General features: G+C 41.5%; 1 protein-coding gene across 1 annotated transcript in view; it reads right to left on the reverse strand.

Moving 5' to 3' along the window:
- OGFOD3 (2-oxoglutarate and iron dependent oxygenase domain containing 3) overlaps window positions 1–20,260 on the reverse strand; it is a 40,550-nt gene extending 20,290 nt beyond the window's left edge. Inside the window, exons 1-4 of the mRNA XM_060759829.2 lie at window positions 20,112–20,260; window positions 13,654–13,871; window positions 3,180–3,255; window positions 1,239–1,281 (exon numbers count right to left, since the gene is read on the reverse strand). Coding sequence (XP_060615812.2) covers window positions 1,239–1,281; window positions 3,180–3,255; window positions 13,654–13,871; window positions 20,112–20,224 — 450 coding nt within the window. The 5' untranslated portion in view covers window positions 20,225–20,260. The remainder of the gene's footprint in view (window positions 1–1,238; window positions 1,282–3,179; window positions 3,256–13,653; window positions 13,872–20,111) is intronic.
- Window positions 20,261–20,298: the final 38 nt, after the last annotated feature.

Below are 20,298 nucleotides of genomic sequence, written 5' to 3' on the forward strand. Positions count from 1 at the left end.
AGCAGTATCTTTGAAGCCAGAGCAGCAACCCAGGTCAAGGATGGAGTGGGATAGCCTGCAATGCCTTGGCCTCTGTCCTCCTTTTCCCCCACCATCTGCTGCTATGCCCACCGCCAGAGAGGCTTCCACAGCTGTGTGTCAAGCTCTCCTTTTGGCAGGAGGGTGCAGTGGGCCACTGTGCCCCCCTGACAAGAGGAGAGTGTGGGGCTGCATGCGCCTGTAGGGATTTTCTAAGAGCCCCATGCAGCCACATGTGAAACCCTCCCACCTCTCCCCAGCCTCCACTCCCCCCCCCCCCCGGTACAAATAACTTATGCTGACCCTAAGGCAGACATGGGCAAACTTCGGCCCTCCAGGTGTTTTGGACTTCAACTTCCACAATTCCTAAACACCTGGAGGGCCGAAGTTTGCCCATGCCTGCCCCAAGGCAACATTAACATGGAGCATTCTTGGCAAGATTTATTCACAGGTGAGTTGCAATTGCCTTCCCCTGAGGATGTGACAGTGTGACTTACCAAGAGATTTTAATGGGCTGAGCAAAACTTCAAACCCTGTTTGCCAAAGTTATAGGCAAACTCAACTCAAACACCAGCCCAGCTCTGATCAAAAATGCATATTAAGTAGGGCCCTGTTATCTGCCGGGGATCCTTTCCAGTACTCCTATAGATACCAAAATCAATGGATGCTTAAGTCCCACTATTTACAATGGTGCCCCTTGAATAAAATGGTAAAAGCAAGGTTTGCTTTTTGGATTTTTTTTAAAAAATATTTTTGAACTGGGAATAGTAGAATCCATGTGTACAGAATCCATGAGATAGAGGGCATACTAAAGTTAAAAATATAGAAAAGTTGAATTAAAACATTATTAATTCAACTACAGAATTAAAACATTATTAATTTAACTACAGAATTAAAGCATCCAATAGGCACTGACTGGTGGTGATGGTGCTGCTATTTGTTGTCAAGTTGGCTTCCATTGCAAGCTCAGGGTCATGATTTCTTTGACTGAATCAATGTCTGTAATGTTGACTTCTCTTTTCCTGTTGCCTTCCCCTTTACTTAACTATGAGGTACCATTATATGTCCAAAGTACCATATTTAGCTAGATGAGGAGTGCAGTCGAGTCTTACATCTCCTTCCCAAACTGCCATTACTCCCCAGAATACATGGTAAAATGAAATCTGAAACATCTTGCCTGGACACCAGAAGAATGTAAAAGGTAACAGGACACTGCTCACCCCTCCATCCGATCCTCCCAGGGACAGTCCCCTCTCTGCTATTCTGTGGATGAAACAACAGTCTCAAATCAAGGCTTTGGTGCCACTGTTTGCTGTTTAGTGCTGCAGGTCATAAAATAATTGTCATAATTGCAAAGAAGCACGAGACACGTAGGGATGGCATTTGCTAGCAGAAACGGGCTACTAAGGAAAGCATGATGAGAAGGACTCAAGACAACTAAAACCTAGTCATACCCAGAAAAAATACTGTTGTGAAGTGACCAGAAAAATTACAATAGCTTTTCAATTATTTCATTTTATTATTTCACATGTTATTTTAGTGTGAGGATTTTAATTGCCTTTCAGAATGTTATCATTTTCAGCTTATCCTTTTGTGAGTTCCTTGGCTCCTAATCCAGGAGAAAAGTAGTGTATAAATGGAATAAATAAATATGTATTTATTTTCAGTCCAGTGATCTGGAGCAGACTTCCAGACTACAAATGACCAAAGATTAGAGTGTGATTTTCATTTAAATTGAAACATTAAATTGAAACATTGTTCTGGTGAAATGCGGGAATTCATATGCAGAATGGGTGTTTACTGACTCTATTGAGGGAACTTTGTGTGGCAAGAGCAGCTGCCCAAACTCACTACTGAAAATATATGGAATAAAAAGGCACTTCATTAAAATCCTGATGCCGTCTAACTGTAGAGCCCACAAACAATATACATATGCAGGTTACTATACCAGATTGATAGATGGGAAGAAGGACTAGGATAATAACATTGCTTTGTATTCTGTAGTATCTGAAATTATTGTTCCATAGGGAATTGTGGTTTAATTATCTGTTAACTTGCCATGATTTGCATGATATTCTGGGAAGTAACCCAACATTAATCCATTTCAGACACTGCTAAGAAGCACCCTGAGTCCCCACAGGGAGATAGGTGGGGGATATAAATAAAGTTTTATTCTTTATTATAAGAGTTTCATTCAAAAGGGATCAGCACACTTAAAAAGGAAGAAAGCAGAGGGAAAAGCAGGAGGGCTGTTACACATTTCTAGTAGGTAAACCAGGTCCATGTACTACAGCACCCATCAACCAGAGTCAGCCTAGCTAACAGTGAGTGATAACGGGAGCTGTAGTCCTCCAACCTCCAGAAGAAGGCACATTCCCCGATCTCATGCCATATAATTTGTTGACAAAGATGTTTGAGAGCAGTTGCCCCTTTTCACTTTGCTTTATGCCACCGTATTGAGCTGTATACTGGGAATTTTGATAAAATTATACACTATATGCTCTTTGGATATTATACTTTCTCTTTACATAAATTGCTTTGTGTTTGTTCTGACATCCAACAAGTATTCTGGGACATTGTATAGAACTAATGGAGCAACACCACACATTATTCTAAGGGAAGGGGTTAGAAAAAGGATAAGACCAGCAAATGAGAGGGATAGGCCTGGCAAGCGCAACTCTGATATGTCCTGTCACTTGGTTTCTTTCCAGTAAGGAAGCTGCTAGTGCAAAACCAGAGGGCACTGATGGGAAACCCAGATAAGATTGCCATAGTGTCTAGGAGAAATCCATCCCTTCTACCTTTGTTGGGTAGGAAAGAAGAGGGGTTTTACTCTACTTTTAGCTCATCTTAAGATTCAAGCCAGAAGAGAGTTTGGAGATCAGTTTTCCATGCTAAGTGTGGTCAATCTTCACCAACATCTCTTCCAATCATTTTCCTCTATATAGATAATATGCAAATAGCACTTTTTTAAAAATCTTGAAATATAATGAAAAGGAATAAAGGTTTTCCTACTATTCCCTATCTCTAGATATCATCCTCCTATCTTGGGTGAAAAGCATAAAAAAAGCAAAATTTATATAATTCTATTACACTCACTCACACACACACACACTTTAAATCCTTCAATAAGATAAGTTTGTATCAAAAATAAAATTTACCTACGGATTTTCTCAGCTTCTTCCCTTTTGATTATGGCATCTGTTATCCCTCTTCCACACTTCCGAGGGGTGCAGCCTGGAGGACACATGCAAAACACACAAACACAAAAACTTGTTTAAGCATTTTTAAATCTATTGTATTTGCCTTCGAGGCATTATCTAAGGGTCCTTCCCCAAGGGCAAACCTCTTTTGAAAGAAAAAATACCAAGAAAACTCTGGGAAAGGTTGATCTTGGAGCCGCCATAGGTCAGAAAGGACTTAAAGGCAGACAATAACAATGCAATTTAAGTCCTTCTAGTCCAGTGGTTCTCAACCTGTGGGTCCCCAGGTGTTTTGGCCTACAACTCCCAGAAATTCCAGCCAGTTTACCAGCTGTTAGGATTTCTGGCAGTTGAAGGCCAAGACATCTGGGGACCCACAGGTTGAGAACCACTGGACTAGTCTATTGAACACTCAAGACATGCATCTGTAACTTTAATATTTTATGAGAGTGGCTCATCTTAATGATCTAATCCACCTATTTTTCTTCTGTGGACATTTACAACAACATTACAACTTTGCAGACACGGCCTGGAGAAGACATATCGATTAAATGTCAGAGGAAGCTAACAATAAATACTAAATTAGAAGGCTGATATTTAAGAATAAATGAGGCCCCTGAGTGTTTACTTTTTTCACAGTCAGGAGAAACCTTATGAGAATAAGGATGGCAGCACGACCTTAGCCAGAAAAAAATTTCGGGAGGGGTTGAAATTTTCGGGGGGGGGGGGGTTGAAAATTTTGCGGGGGAGGGGGGTTGAAACCTGCCTTCTAGCTCACGCTGAAGCAAAGAGCACAGCAGGGAGCAGAGCAGCCTTCAATAGCCTGCAGCTCCGCCCCTGTCAACCACCTCCACCAAGTCTGGCCTCCTTAATGAGAGCATTCAGAACACACACACACACCAAACTTGGTTGCTTCACTACATCGGCTATTGCTGCAAGTAATGACAGTGTGAATAAATTGTCAGTATTTAAGGCCTTGCATGGTCTGGGGCCGATGTACCTAAGGAACCCCTCACCCCCTCCCAACCCCAGAGATCCCTCCGTCCTGAGGACCAAGATCTATTGGAAATTCCCAGTGTCAAGACCTTGCGCCTAACAGCAACCAGGCGCAGAGCCTTCACAGCAGTGGCACCATCACTCTGGAATACTCTGCCACCTGAAGTCCGTGCCTTGCGGGGCTTATCAGCTTTCCGCAGGGCATGTAAGACATATCTGTTTTGACGGGACTTTAATCTCTGATATTGCTGTTTTTAAATTGTTTCAAATTGTTTTTAAATTGTGTTAGATTTTCGCCTGTCCTTGTAAGCCGCTCCGAGCCCCAGGGGAGTGGCGGCATATAAGTTCGAATTATAAATAAATAAATATTCGCTTGAGATAGTGCTTGTAGTTCTGGAGGGACTCTTAATTTTTTGCATCTCATAGACTTAGCTTGGGGATTTGATTAACCAGTTAAAATTCATGAGTAAACTGGTTTTTTTTTTTTAAATCTGAAACATTTCGGGGGGGGGGCTGAACCCCTAACCCCCCCCCCCTCGCTACAGGCCTGGATGGCAGGCTGAAAACATGAATATATTTCTAATACAGAAAATGTAAAACTAATGTTTAAAATAAGAGAAAGGAGAATCCTTGGGGATGTAGCATTAATGGCCATGCATTGAGCAAGACAAATTCTTCATAATTTGTGGAGAAGAAAATGCCTGGGAAGAACGGAAAAGAATCACCTTCTATTCAGTCAGAGAGTGACACCTTCTGATTGCCTTTAAAGAAACAACAAATAGCAAAGAAAAATATTTCCTTCCACAGTCAGGGAACAAACAGCTACAGGTATGCAGTGTTGGAGTACCTACATTTTATTTATTTTATTTATATCCTGCCTTTCTCCTAGTAAGGGACCCAAGAAAGCATGCACACCTTTAAAGCACAATGCAACCCCCTTCCCCCTTTCAATACAAAAGTAAAAATACTATTAGACAAACTTTGATTCAAAATACACGTTAAAATACAAGTTTCACAGCATTAATCGATATTCACACAACAGAAATTGAAGCTTCTATATCGTCTCCTTATTTTAAAAAATCCACTTACCTGCCATTTCTAAATGCCTTATTAAATAAAAACATTTTCACCTGCTGGTGGAAAGATAGCAGGAACCCTTCCAACTGGACCTCAAAGAAGGCTGTCTACTGAGTTCCCACTAACCATACCAGTGAAGGTGGAGGGATTGAGAGAAAGGTATCTTCCACATGTTTTAAATGGTTTATGTGAGAAAATACAGCCTTTCAAATAGTCTGGATCCAAGCTGTACAAGGCTTTAAAGGTAAAAACCAGCACTTTGAATTCTGTCTAGAAATGGATATGTAGTCAATGCAGCCATTTCAATAGGGAAGTTACATAATTCCTGAGCCTAGTCACAGCCATTTGGACCCACTTAAGTTTCTGAACAGTTTCCAAAGGTAGCTCCACAAAGAGTAAGTTACAGTAATCCAAACAGAATGTAATCAATGTATGTATCATCATAGCCTGATCTGACCTCTTGAGGACTGAGCAAGGCTGGCATACTATGTTTAACTATGCAAATGCACCCTGGCTCAGTCAAAACCTGGGCATCCAGACTCAGATCTGAGTCCATGAACTCAAGCTACAAACCTGGGATTTCCCAAGAGACATCATCCATCAGGATCCACAACCTGCTGGGGCAGATCAGATCTACCCTTTGAAGATGTGTTGAGTTCCAGTAAGATTAAAGTCCACCATGTAGTGATTTCTCCATGACAACATGGGTAGAAAGTTCCTCCACACTCAGATCACTACTATTCCATCCTGCACAGAAAACTAGGTCCAAAATTTGTCCTGCAGAATGGGTGGCATCAGACAGACCTTGGTTGTCATGCCCGTACCTCGGGAAGTCTGACTTGGCCACGGTAGTCCACGCTCTGGTTACATCCCGTTTAGATTACTGCAACGCTCTCTACGTGGGGTTGCCCTTGAAGACGGCCCGGAAGCTTCAATTGGTCCAACGCACGGCAGCCATGTTACTAACAGGAGCGGGACGCAGGGAGCATACAACGCCCTTGTTGTACCAGCTCCACTGGCTGCCGATTTGCTACCGGGCTCAATTCAAGGTGCTGGCGTTGGCCTATAAAGCCCTAAACGGTTCCGGCCCAAGATACCTATCTGACCGCATCTCGGCCTACGAGCCCACCAGGACTTTGAGATCATCCGGGGAGGCCCTGCTCTCGATCCCGCCTGCCGCACAGGCACGCCTGAGCGGGGACGAGAGACAGGGCCTTCTCGGTGGTGGCTCCTCGGCTGTGGAACACCCTTCCCGTGGACATCAGACTGGCTCCTTCCCTGATGATATTCCGCAGGAAATTGAAGACTTGGCTGTTCAAGAAGGCGTTCGAACAAGAAGTGCAATAATTGGTAATGACGACAGGAATGGAACAACGGAAAATGATACTGGATTGTGGTTTAAACGATGAGACGTCGAGATTGGCTTTTTGTATTTTGATATTGTTGATGTTTTGATGATGATGTTTTTGATTATCGCTAGATTGATATTTTAGATTGTGTCTTGAATTTTGAACCTTGTCCTTTCTATGTTGTACACCGCTGTGAGTCGCCCCCGGGCTGAGAACAGCGGTATACAAGCAAAGTAAATAAATAAATAAATAAATAAATAAATAATAAAATGGAGGGCATGAAATGCTAAGCTGCCCCAGACAGAGAATTCTCTGTATGGATGCCGACATCTCCCCACAAAACTAGCCCAAGGGAATCCAACATCGCCACTGAGACTAACTCAGCCAGCTCAGGAAGGGGAAGTGTTGAATGGAATACTGTAGAACCCCTACGGTGACTTGGCCACTAACCTTCAAAGATATGCACTCAGGAGACTGGGAGAGGGCACCTGGATAGGAAGATGGAATCCTAATAGACCCCACACTTTGGAGGCAATCTTGCCAACCAGGAGGCCCCTTATATTCCTCTCCAGGCAGGTGAGCAAGTGATGACAATACTGGTTCAGCATCTGCTGAATTAGTATCTAGGGAAGCAAGTGGCACAATTATTTGGGATCCCTTTGGTTGCTTTTAAACCTGTTCTATTCCGACAAGGTTGTTTTTTTTCTTGAAAGCAAACAAAGCTTTTGTTTACCAATATGGTACTTATTGTGCTGTTTTATGGCTATTCTTTATATTAACACTTATTTATTGTTACTTTGATTTCTTTTAAAAAATGTTCATGTGAATCATGCTTTCAGTTGCAGGGTGTCTTGAGATTTATTTTATTGCTCACAGGTGAGATAGAAATGTCAAGATCAATGGATAACTACAAAGTGGTACTTTTCTTTGGTAAGCTCTTCAAACAACTGAACTCAATGGTACACTGCAGCACTAAGAAAAAAATGGGAAGAGGACTGCTCAATTCTCAGAGCAAGGAAAAATCTCCCTGGCAGGAGATAAATTGCAACTCACAAAACTGTCCTCAAGGGAGTAACAAACTGGGTAGGATCTGTAGATGAGCAACAAGTTAACACTATATTTATCTAACCACAAAATCAGAAACTTAAGCAACTGCAACATGTCCTAAGTCAGGTTACAGAATGTAATATATCATTTTAAAAATATCACTGGCGCCCTCATGTGGAAATCTGGAAAATTATATTGAGAGAGATGCAAAAATAATTTAATATATGTATTTTATAGTATTGTGTTTTAATATATGCATTTCATTGCATATATTTTATTTATGTTGATGTGTTTGACTATGATCTCATGCAGTGAGGAGAGACAGGTAACAAATAAAACTGGTAATGATGGTGGTGGTGGTGGTGGAGGAGGAGGAGGAGGAGGAGAAATGGTTCTATGTCCTAAAACTGATTTTTAACTGTGATTTTTTAAAATACCGTTATGTTTAATTCTGTTTAAATGTTTACATATTTGGATATATAAAATTATGTGGTCATACTTTTAATGTAAGCTGCTTTGAGTCTTCTTCGGGAGAGATAAAGCAGGGGATAAATAAACATAATAAAGATAATAATAATAATAATAATAATAATAATACTCAATTATCCAACTTCATTGGATGACCTTAGGGTTCTCTATTATGTTTGAAGTATTATAGAATGTACTTTCTGTCCACTGCAAACATGTGATAACTTTTCCTAAGTTAGCATGCATATGTGGAAAATTGGAAATGTTACATGTAATCTTATGTGGAAAGGTTACAAATGAATAACCTTTCAACATAAGAAAAGTTTCACTTCCTCTATTCTTTTTGGCTGTTATTTTGAGTTGTTCCAGATTTGTATGACAAATGCACTCACAGATCTCTAGAAACTCATTACAGTATTTTTTACAGTTTTAATTTAACTGTAACTGTAAATTTAACTGTTTTTCCTAATTGCCACCAATGTGGAAATTCACAGCCACCATGTGCAAAGTCAATATTTATTATCTTCTTACAACACTAGAAAATAATTCCGCCTTGAGTCGGGGTTGAGAAGGGCAGGGTACAAGTATGGCAAATAAATAAATAAATAAATAAATAAATAAATAAATAAATAAATCCTGATCACTCACAATCACTACACATGTGAAAATTGTGACTGCTTACTCACTCATCTTGGGAAAATTCTTCTAGGGCAGTGGTTCTCAACCTGTGGTGTTTTGGCCTACAATGCCCAGAAATCCCAGCCAGTTTACCAGCTGTTAGGATTTCTGGGAGTTGAAGGCCAAAACATCTGGGGACCCACAGACTGACAACCACTGTTCTAGAGATTCTTTGCAAAGTGTCTGCTTTGGTTAGACTGTGTTGATTTGGTAGCATCTGAAATTTTGACCACTTTGCTCGAAAATCTGCATTACCCAAAATTTAACAACACATGTATCCAAAGAGCAGTTTGTAGAATTAGTAATGAAAACATACCCCAGTCTCCCACCACTGGCAGAAACGGTAAACATCAGATTCTTTTTCTTGCTGTTTTTCAAGCTTACTAAGAACGCCCAAATAATGTGCATCACTAAACATGTACATTTTTAATCTGCTCCAGTACCCGTCAGTCAATTAGAAAACATTTTTAAAGGTCTACATTAGTAACAATGTATACCAAAATATCCATCAATTTCCATGAAGAAAGAGGGGGGGGGGGGGAAATCCTTCAACCCAGCAGATAACTTGAAAGGACAAGAATGTTGGTGGGATCTGAGAAATGTTCACATCTCTGCACCTCACTTTGAATTCCACTGTAAGAACTGTATATTTAGTCCTACTTTCTGCCCCTCTTCTTTAGTTGGTTACAAATTCATAATTTGTGCACTTATCCTTTGAATAAAAAGTTTGCTCACAGGTTTTTGATGAAGACCTGTGCCAAAAACTTTTTAAAGTATACTAGAACAATCCTGTCCATATGCTTGTTTTAGACTCTCAAAGAAACATCTAGAGATGAATAAAGATGTCTAGAAAGAAAATTAAAAAACGCTTTGTCCTGAAACAGATCGTGGAACATTTTCTTGTGGAACCACATACCTAATGTTTTAGAAAAAAATGTTCTCAAACTCCCCAAAAATGATTTTCGAAATAATGAAGGAGGAAAGCCTTGATATAAGACTGTGGATAGTTTTGTTCATCACTAACACAGTCTTCCAACAACTCAAGAAGCAACTGCATCATCTGATGGCTAATTTAGAAATCAGAATATATACTGATTTCCGCAAAAACAAGATCAGGAGCAGACTGAGGCACAGAACATGTATCACTAATACCAAAAGTTAAAATAAAGATAAGAACATTAAACTAACCATCAGGGTAGTAGAAAAAGAAGAAGACTGCATTCCAGCTTGATATAATAAATCAAGAAAACTACAGCCATGAATTTGCAAGATCTGGTCAGGGCTATTGAAGATAGTCTGACTTGGAGATGGATTACTCATGGAGTTGCCCAAATTGAAGTTGATTTGAAGGCACCTAACAAAAAGTAGCATCACATTATTACAATCTCTGGACTTACGTCTCTTCTACACTGACAACATAATGCAACTTGAAATAGGTTTAAAATGACCTGGTTTTGCTGTGTAAATGATCAAAATGCCATGCCTGGAACCAGTTTGAGGCCAGGAAGGTAATTACATTTACCACAGAACCTGGCCCCAAACTGCTTTGCAAGGTTTCTTTTCCTATGTCCTGGAATGTTGCACATCAGTGCTTTAGAGGCATACAATTGAGGAAAAAAGGAAAAGTGACAGTAAGAAATTGTGCCTCCCGGGATCCCACTGCTGCCAAACCATGCCCATGGGGTATTTTTTGGTACAACCCCCTTCCCCGCACACACGCACTTTCTGGATTCTTTACTGCACTTTACTGGTGTCTACAATGTGCTCCACATTTTGAGGATCTGATTTCAGCCTGAATCTAGGGTATACTGGGACCAGCAGCAGGACATTATATAGCTTACACTGGACTTTCATTTGACTTTTAAAATGAGCTGTTTCCGATTTAATCCATGCTGCAGCATACATTGGCAGTGTATGTTTGTAGCCACCACAATCTCGTTAGTTTGGAGCTGTATTGTATGGTCAGTGTAGATAGTCTTCTTTTCTCGAGACACGTCTACACTGACACTATAATGCAGCTGGGAACTGGGATCTGCTTCAGCAAATTAAAGGGCTGAACAGAGATTTTCCTGTGACTTTCTTTAATGTGCTGTAGACCCTTTAATCCATGCTGCAGCTTGCATTGACAGTATGCGTTTTGTGGCTGCCGTGTTTCAGGTCTTCTTGAAGCCACATTATAGAGCCACTGTTTGTTTTATTGGAATAAATCAGTTATCTCAATACAGTCTAGAATTTCATTGTTTGGCACTACTGTTTGGTTCCCTACTATATGGTTCAACTGGTTGGAATTCCTTCCTGGAAAAGTTACTTAGGCAATGACAACCAGCCCCAGACCTTCTACAGCCAGAAGGACACGATTTATTCTGCCTCTGCATTCATATTCTTTTTAGCACACCTTTTCCACTCTTGTTGTCCATCAATTCAATCACTACTCAGCTGATTGCTTTCTTCTGAAGTATATGAAGAAAGATAAATTTCCTTCATTTTCTAATAATACAAGCCTAAAATTACTTTTCTGCATCCCTTATTATCAGCTTGTATTTCTCGTGCCAATGTTTGTTGTCCTTGTTCTATTTGATCAGGCGATAAATTTTCTGAAATAAACCATTTATTAGTTTCCATTCAACTCTTTCATTAATGACACTGACATCCACTTGAACTTGTTGGTATGTGATCTGAGATAAATTCTAAGTGACCTGTTATTGCTCTTAAATAACCTCCAAGAGTTCTGGAAAGACCTGATCTCCAACTATTGCTTTAATTTCCTTTTCAGTAGTCCCTGCATTTTATGAAGAAAGTTCCTCTTATGAAACCAGGTATAATGATCTTGGTAGTTGTCCATTTTAATCTGTATTAATCAAAGTCAATTAATCAACAGTTCTCATACCAGGCTCTTGGTATCATAGGATGAGATCCAGGGTCATTGACCATCTAGTCAGTTCATTGACCATAAGGTTGTCCTTCACCATACAGAGCAATGATGCTCCCACCATGCTCTTCCAGTTTGCTATTAAAGAAAATTCTGGTTTTCTTAATTTCACTACATTTCTATTATGCTCTCCACAACTATGATCTCATTTAAAACCATATGTACCAGCAGCACTCTGGTTCCATTCCAGTTCAAGTGAAGTGCTTTCATATAGTTGGGAGAATAGTTGCATAGCTTAAAAATTCTGTATTCTAAATTTTGTTTATCAATACTTCCAGAATTCAGTATACCTTCTATTTCAACAGTAAGCAGTTAAAAACCACTGAACACCATGATACTTTTTCAACATTTCCAGTGTTTTTTTGTTGTGTTAACCCTCAACATCGGTCTTTAGTGCATACCTCCTCCCTCTCTGTACGAAGGTCCTTCTTCACCCCATCCCGGAAGAGTTTCTCCCTCACAAATAATCTGCTCCATTGCTCCTTCACCTCATGTTTTTAGCCTTAGTATTGTATTCTGTACATGCGGCCCACTCACTGTTCTGTGTTATGAATGATTTTATTGTAATTTTATACTGTCTGCTGTATTCTTATGGTTTATGTTTTATGTAATTTCTTATGCTGTTGTTTGTGTTCTGATTTCATTTATTGTATTGCGTTGCTGGGCTTGGCCTCATGTAAACCGCCCTGAATCTCCATTGGGGAGATGATGGCAGGGTACAAATAAAGATGATGATGATGATGATTACTATTATTGTTATTATTATTATTGTGTTCCTTCAAGCATTTGGCAACCATAAGGCAAATCACAGGATTTGTTCAGAGGGGATTTGCCTTTGTCTCCCTCTGCGGCTGAGATAATTTAATTTGCCCAAGGTTAACCAATGAGTTTTATGACATAACAATGGATAACAATAACCCTGAAATGTCCAAAAGAATTCTAGGTACTGAACAAATATGAGATATTGAATACATTCAAAAAAGACGTGCTGCCCGAAGGTATGCCAAGTTAACAGCAACTCCCTATTAATACAAGGGAATTTTGCCTGCAAGATAGAGCTCTGCCATGCCTAAAGCAGTTTCAGCAAAATACCAAAAGTAATTAAAACTGTAAACCTCTGCATTATACATCACAATTGTAGGACAGGACTCATTTGTGAAAAGGTTTGATTCCAAGCCACTCTGGGTCTCCATCAAGAGAGAAAAGTGGAACAAAATAATAATAATAATAATAATAATAATAATAATAATAATAATAATAATAGCCACAGATGACCTCTTCAGTAACTAAGATTTTACCTAGAATGGGATGAACTCAATCTGTATCATAATGGGTAGAATTAAGTCCTAGAAAATGAAGCCTCTGGATTCTGTATTGGATAATATTACATGCCTGGAAATTCAATCTTGCTCTTTTTCATATGCTTTAGATGTATTGTATTTCTTCCATTTTAAGATGTGCTTCCCCCTCCTCCCTAATCAACATGTCTTAAAATGGGACGCATCTTAGAATCACAAGTACTTTTAAATATATATAAATAAAGTGTTTTACTCTGTGTCACTGAAATTAATTTGCATTTCATAATCTGCATATTAGAATAAAAGAGATACTGTATTTAGGTCAAATGGAAAGCAAAGATTTATCTCAAGAAAGAGGAAAACGGGGCAGTAGAGGCTGATAAGAAAGTAATAGGTTTACTCAGTGTGACATTTTTCATTCTTTGCTCAGTTGAAAGAGGTTGGGAGGGGGGAGGTGTAAAGATGGCATTACAATAAAAGGCCCAAGGCAGAAAAAAGCTTCCAAGGTTAGAAGAGTCATGAAGGAGTGGGAATTCTGCTCTAGTCCTCTTTGGCTAAGTTCACCAAGTTGATTTACAACGTGCAAGTACCTTCAAAACGCTTGTGGCTGTCATAGTCCTCTGAGCAGGGTATTTCGATGAATCTATCTGGTAAGTGCTCACTGTAATGGGCCAAAACTTCTGTAACTCCATCTTCACTGAGAAAATAAGTCCCACTCAGGAGGTAGCCCAACATGGCAGATGAGAGAAGGAAAGCCACTTTCAGCCACTTCCGGCGAGAGTCTTTTGGGACATTGCCTTTTACACCACTGAAAAACAAAACCAAATCCCTAGTAAGAGAAACAGAATCTCTAAACTTTGTGATGCATCTTAATAACAAACTCCAACTTACTCTTCACCTGGGGGTGTGGGGGGCATTAGCAAAAGTAAAATAAACACTGACAGGGGGTTACAGAAATGCAAGAGGAACATGACCACTATTTGGAATAAAATGCAAAAGTACAGTTGTTTTTAAATGCTGAAAAAATTTCAGTTACTTATATTGTTTTATAGTCTGTTTTACTTTAACATTCAGACCCTACACTAACGGATGCAATGCAAATATTTTGTTTCAATGAATAAATAAAAATAAACAAAAATATGATTGCAGAGTGTATTATAACTGAAGAACATATGCTGAAAATCTTCATTTGAGGGTAGACTTCAGAGCCAGATTGCAAAGCAGATTATATGACTTTAAAGTGACACTAGAAAGCATATGACCTGACAGATGGTGGTTAAACACTAACTTTCATAAGTCCTAGCCAGTTTATTCAATAATGAGGAATATCAAGAGATGAAGTCTAATAATATCAGGAGAGTCACTAAAGAAACTGGCAAAACCACCTCTGATCAGTCTTTGCCTAAGAAATCTCTATGAAAGTCATGGAATCACCAAAACAGGTATATAAAATGTAAACATCTTTTGTGTGACCTGAAGGCACACAAAATGTGTTTACATTTTATATACCTGTATTTAGTCTAACATGCCATTGAATCTAATGCACACTTCAATTTTCAAAACCCTGAAACCAAAAAAAGGATTTGCGAATATAATGCACAGCAGCAAAAAGTGTAATTTAGCCAAAAAAAGATATGCATTACAGTTGCTGGCTGCTCATAATTTATTCTTGAAAAACAAAAGTGTTAGAACACCAAAGCTTTCCGCAATGGAAAATAAAACCTTGGAGTGCATCTATGCTGTAAAATGAATCCACTTTAACTGACTTCGCTCAATGCTATGGGGTCATGGGGGGCTATAGTTTGGGATCATGGGGGCTGCCAAAGAATGCTGATGCCTCACGGAACTACATATCCCAGCACTTCATAGCATTGACCCATGGTAATTAAATTAGAGGTGACATACAGTAGAGTCTTATCTAGCCTTCGCTCATCCAGTGTTCTGTATTACCCAACACAGTCTCCCTCCTGCCTGGATCCACAGCTGTTTCAATACATTGTGATGTTTTGGTGTTAAATTCATAAATACAATAATTACTACATAACGTTACAGTGTATTGAACTGCTTCTTCTGATGATTTGTTGTAAAACATGATGTTTTGGTGCTTAATTTGTAAAATCATAAGATAATTTGACATTTAATAGGCTTTTCCTTAATCCCTCTTATTATCCAACATTTTCACTTATCCAACTTTCTGCTGGCCAGTTTATGTTGGATAAGCGAGACTCTACTGTATCTCGAATGGGAGCTCATAAGTTGCCATATTATGCACATCTAATGCTCACCCTTATTTTGGGAAGGTAATTTAAACAAAAAAGGTGAACATTGGATTTGAGTTGGAGACCATTGTAAACATAGAGGGAAAGCTGGGCACTACATATTGTAGTAAAAATCCACACACACTTCAGCACAATTCTACACAGTGAACGTGTCTTTGTTTCCTAGGCCTCTTTTGCCCCAAGCAGCAAATCCATCAGGGTGTTTCAGCACTTAGCAATAAACAGCCAGAATGAGTTTTGTAAAAGATTAAGACTAACAATTCACTCTCCATGAATAAGTCATAGATAGCTATAAATATCTCTTCTGCTATATTCCACAGAGAATCTGGACACCTACTCCTGTGCTCTCTAAGTCATATAATCAGCAGAAGAAGTTAAAAGGGTTAGTGTTTTATTTATGGAGTTTTATTTCATTCTTTCCTCAAGGAGCTCAGGGGAACACTCCCACGCTACTCTGGAATTAAATTGTAAAGTAGATTACACTGCATGCAGCACTCAAGATCCTCTGGTTAGCTTTGTGGCTGAGTAGGGAAATGAATCCAGGGCCCCATCTACACAGCCATACAATGCAGTTTGATAAGTTTACCTTAGGGCACACATGTCAAACTCAAGGCCCGTTAGCCAAATCCGTCCCACTATGTCATTTTATGTAGCCTTCCAGATGCTGGACTACAACTCTTGAATTCCTCATCATTAGACATCATGACTGGAGCCGATGGGAGTTGTGATGCAGTAACATTTGGAAAGTTGCCATTTGTTCTGTTTAGTCAGGAGAGTTTGAATTTATTTACCCCATTTGTATACTGCCATTCTCGGCCCGGAGGCAACTCAAGGCAGTTCACAGTCCATTTGAAGCTTCTGAACAGTCACATACAGTGCACTGCAATAGTCTATTCGGGATGTAATCAGATCATGAACTACCGCAGAATCATAGAATCAAAGAGTTGGAAGAGACCTCATGGACCATCCAGTCCAACCCCCTGCCAAGAAGCAGGAATATTGCATTCAAATCACCCCTGACAGATGGCCATCCAGCCTCTGTTTAAAAGCTTCCAAAGAAGAAGTTTCCACCACACTTCAGGGCAGAGAGTTCCACTGCTAAAAGCTCTCACAGTCAGGAAGTTCTTTCTCATGTTCAGATGGCCAAGTCAGACTTCCCATGGTACAGGCGCAGCTGGAGCACAAGTTTTAACTGTGTGAATGCTCCTCTGGTCACCGCCAAGACCTGGGGTTCCAAGCTCAGTGATGAATCCAGGATCACTCCCAGGCTGTGAACCTGTGCCTTCAGGGGGGGTGTAACCCCATCCAGCACAGGCTGTAACCCTATGACCTGTTCAGCCTTGCGACTGACCATGAGTAGCTCTGTCTTGTCTGGATTCAGTTTCAATTTGTTCTCCCTCATCCAGACTGTCACAGCAGCCAAGCACCAGTTCAGGACTTGAACAGCTTCCTTAGTGGCAGGTGGAAAGGAGTGACAGAGTTGGACATCATCTGCGTACAGGTGACACCGCACCCCGAAACTCCGGATGACCTCCCCCAGTGGCTTCATGTAGATGTTAAACAACATGGTAGACAATACTGAGTGCTGAGGAACCCCACAAGTCAATGGTTGTGGGACTGAACAGGTGTCTCCCAACAACACCTTCTGGGAACGGCCCTCCAGGAAGGACCGGAGTCACTGCAGAACAGTATCTCCAAGGCCCATTCCCATGAGGTGTCCCAGCAGGATACCATGGTCAACGGTATCGAAGGCCGCTGAGAGGTCCAGCAGAATCAACAGGGACACACTCCCCCTGTCTAGCTCCTGGCGTAGATCATCCACTAAGGCAACCAAGGCTGTCTCGGGTCCATGTCCTGGCCTAAAGCAAAACTTTGCCGGATCCAGATAGTCTGTGTCTTCCAAGAATACCTGAAGTTGTGAAGCCACCACACGTTCCAGGACTTTGCCCAAAATGCGGAGATTGGAAACTGGCCAATAGTTGACGAATTGAATGGGGTCCAGTGCTGGTTCTTTCAACAGCAGATTTATTACAGCTTGTTTTAAGCTCACTGGAATATTGCCTTCCACCTTCACCCACTCAGCCAATCCCCCTCTGGCTTCCTTTAAAGGCCAGGATGGGCAGGGGTCTAGGATGCATGTGGTTGCTCTCACCTCTCCAAGTATCTTGTCCACATCATCAGTTGATTGAAATGAATCCATCAAAATCGGACAAGCAGGTGCTCGTGTTACATCCTCAGAGACTGCCATTAACATGGTGTCCAGGCCAGAACGGATCAAAACGAATCCGCAAAGAATCAAGCAAATGCTTCACAGCGAGCTGCCGAGCTGTCAGGGCTCCCGTCCAGAGAGGCAGGATTTAATAGGCCTCTAATAACTTCTAATAGCTCTGCCGGACAGTTCCTTCCGGACGCAATATTGGCTGCCAGAAAGGATTTCAGTGCAGTTTTTATTGCTGTGGCATATACTTTTAGAAAGGCATCTAGCCGTGTTTGATTTGACTTGCTCGGATCTGAATACCACACGGCCTCTAGTTTCCTCTTCCTTTGCTTTGTTGCTGCCAGCTCCTCATTGAACCAAGGGAATGTTTAGCTCAGCTACTTGAGAGGGACATTCCGAAGTAATCATGTCGATTGCCCTAGTCATCTCCCCATTCCAGAGTGACCAAGGCATCAACAGGATCACCTACCGAGGCGGTGGGAAACACCCCAAAAGCCATCAGAAATCCATCATGATCCATAAACCTCCTTGGGCAGACCATTTTAATGGGTCCTCCATGCGGAGGTTAGGGGGCGCAGTAAGCCTAAACCTGATCAGGTGATGGTTGGTCCATTTAGATACAAGGCTTTAGCTATCATGCCTCACTTTAAAATGTCCTTTAACCTTTCCCCAACTTTAGAGTCACAAGTGAAGTTGATTTGCAATTCCCACTATCCCTAGTATGCATAGCAGATAATCAAAAGTGATGGCTGATGATATTGTTCAATAATATCTGGGGGCTGAAAACTAGGGGAAAATTAAAGAGCACTGCTCATTGTGTAAAAACAATTATAGTTTTCCATCTCTATCCAATGTTTCTCCATCCATGGATTCAGTGGCCCTTTGAAGGCAACCATAAGGTTGATGTGGCCCTCCATGAAAATGAGTTTGATACCCCTGCCTTAGGGTCTCTATAAGTCAGAAGCAACTTGAAAGTATACAACAAAACAATGCATAACTGTTAAACCTGAGAAAAGAGGGTGTGTGTACATTTGCCATATTCACAGGATACATTCATGTATGCAAGAGTAAACACTTAACACGAATTCCTTTTCACACGAATTCACATGCAGTAAAAGGGTAACACTTTGTCATTTCCCTCGAGCGCTTCTACCCATAGTACCATATATCTTCGGTCCTGAGACGCTACCAGTTTTAAGATACACACATCTTTCAGTACCACCAACAAAAAAGAGCTTTATTTGGAGAGATAAAAAGCCCCCTTGGTTCTAAAATTGGACTGGCTTTATTGTGACCCAAGCTGAGTCTATTTGAGAGTAAAAGTGGTGGCCCAGCGGACTAAACTGCTGAGCTGCTGAACTTGCTGATTGACAGGTTGGTGGTTCGAATCCAGGGAGTGCAGTGAGCTCCTGCTGTTAGCCCCAGCTTCTGCCAACCTAGCATACAAATGTGTGTAAATCATATATACAAATGTGTGTAAATCAATGGGTACTGCTTCTGCGGGAAGGTAACAGCGCTCCATGCAGTCATGATGGCCACATGATCTTGGAGGTGTCTACGGACCACGCTGGCTCTTTGGCTTAGAAATGGAGATGAGCACCAACTCCCAGAATTGGACACAATTAGACTTAATGTCAGGGGAAACCTTTGCCTTTACTGAATAGCTGTAATAATGATGATTTTTTTGTTATATCAGGAGCGACTTGAGAAACTGCAAGTCACTTCTGGTGTGAGAGAATTGGCCGCCTGCAAGGACGTTGCCCAGGGGATGCCCAGATGTTTTGATGTTTTATCATCCTTGTGGGAGGCTTCTCTCATGTCCCTGTATGAGGAGCTAGAGCTGATAGAGGGAGCTCATCCACGCTCTCCCCGGATTCGAACCTGCGCCCTTTCGGACTTCAGTCCTGCTGGCACAAGGGTTTAACCCACTGTGCCACCGGGGGCTCCAATGATGATGATGATGAGGCATCATACATCATCATAATGTAGTTTGGGTTGTTGTAAGTTTTTCGGGCTGTGTGGCCATGTTCTAGAAGCATTCTCTCCTGACGTTTCGCCTGCACCTGTGGCAGGCATCCTCAAAGGTTGTGGGGTCTAAAAGTAGTTATAGCCTTCTCTGCCAAACTCCCAGGATTCCATAGCAGTTAAAGTGGTGCCAAACTGCATTAATTCTGCAATGTATCTGCACGGCAAGAGGTTTCATTCGGCATGTGCTAATATTCCAGGTATGCCCTGATTGGCCTGAGAATCCCACGCCTGGAATTCCGGGAGAGGGCGCATCCACACGGTAGAACGGGTGCCGTTTGACTCCATTTGAAGTGCCAAGGCTGAAGGCTATGGGCTCCTGGGAGTTGCAGTTTGCAACCTTTGGCAGAGAAGAGAGACCTTGCAAAACTACAGCTCCCGGGACCCCATCGCCTTTAGGCACGGCAGTGCAGGCGATGTCAATCGGCATCCGTTCTCTAGTGCAGATGCAGCTTCTGCCTAGCCTGGTTAAGAGAGGCAGCAGCAGGTGCCCTTTCCCCTCCCGCTGGAAGGGCTCGCGCGGTACCTGCTCAGCCGGCGCCGCCCCTCTGCCCTCGCGCCCCCGCTGCCGCCTCCTCCTCCTCCTCCTCCGCCGCCGCCCTCCGGAGCTTTGGCCCCCGCGCGCCGCTGCGGAGCCATGGCGCGAGCGATGCCTTCGGGCGGCCGCTGCGCGCGCCTGCAAAGGGAAGTCTTGAGCGGCCAATCAATGGGCG

This window comes from Anolis sagrei, chromosome 2 (genome assembly GCF_037176765.1).
Source record: "Anolis sagrei isolate rAnoSag1 chromosome 2, rAnoSag1.mat, whole genome shotgun sequence".
NCBI classification, from domain to species: domain Eukaryota; kingdom Metazoa; phylum Chordata; class Lepidosauria; order Squamata; family Dactyloidae; genus Anolis; species Anolis sagrei.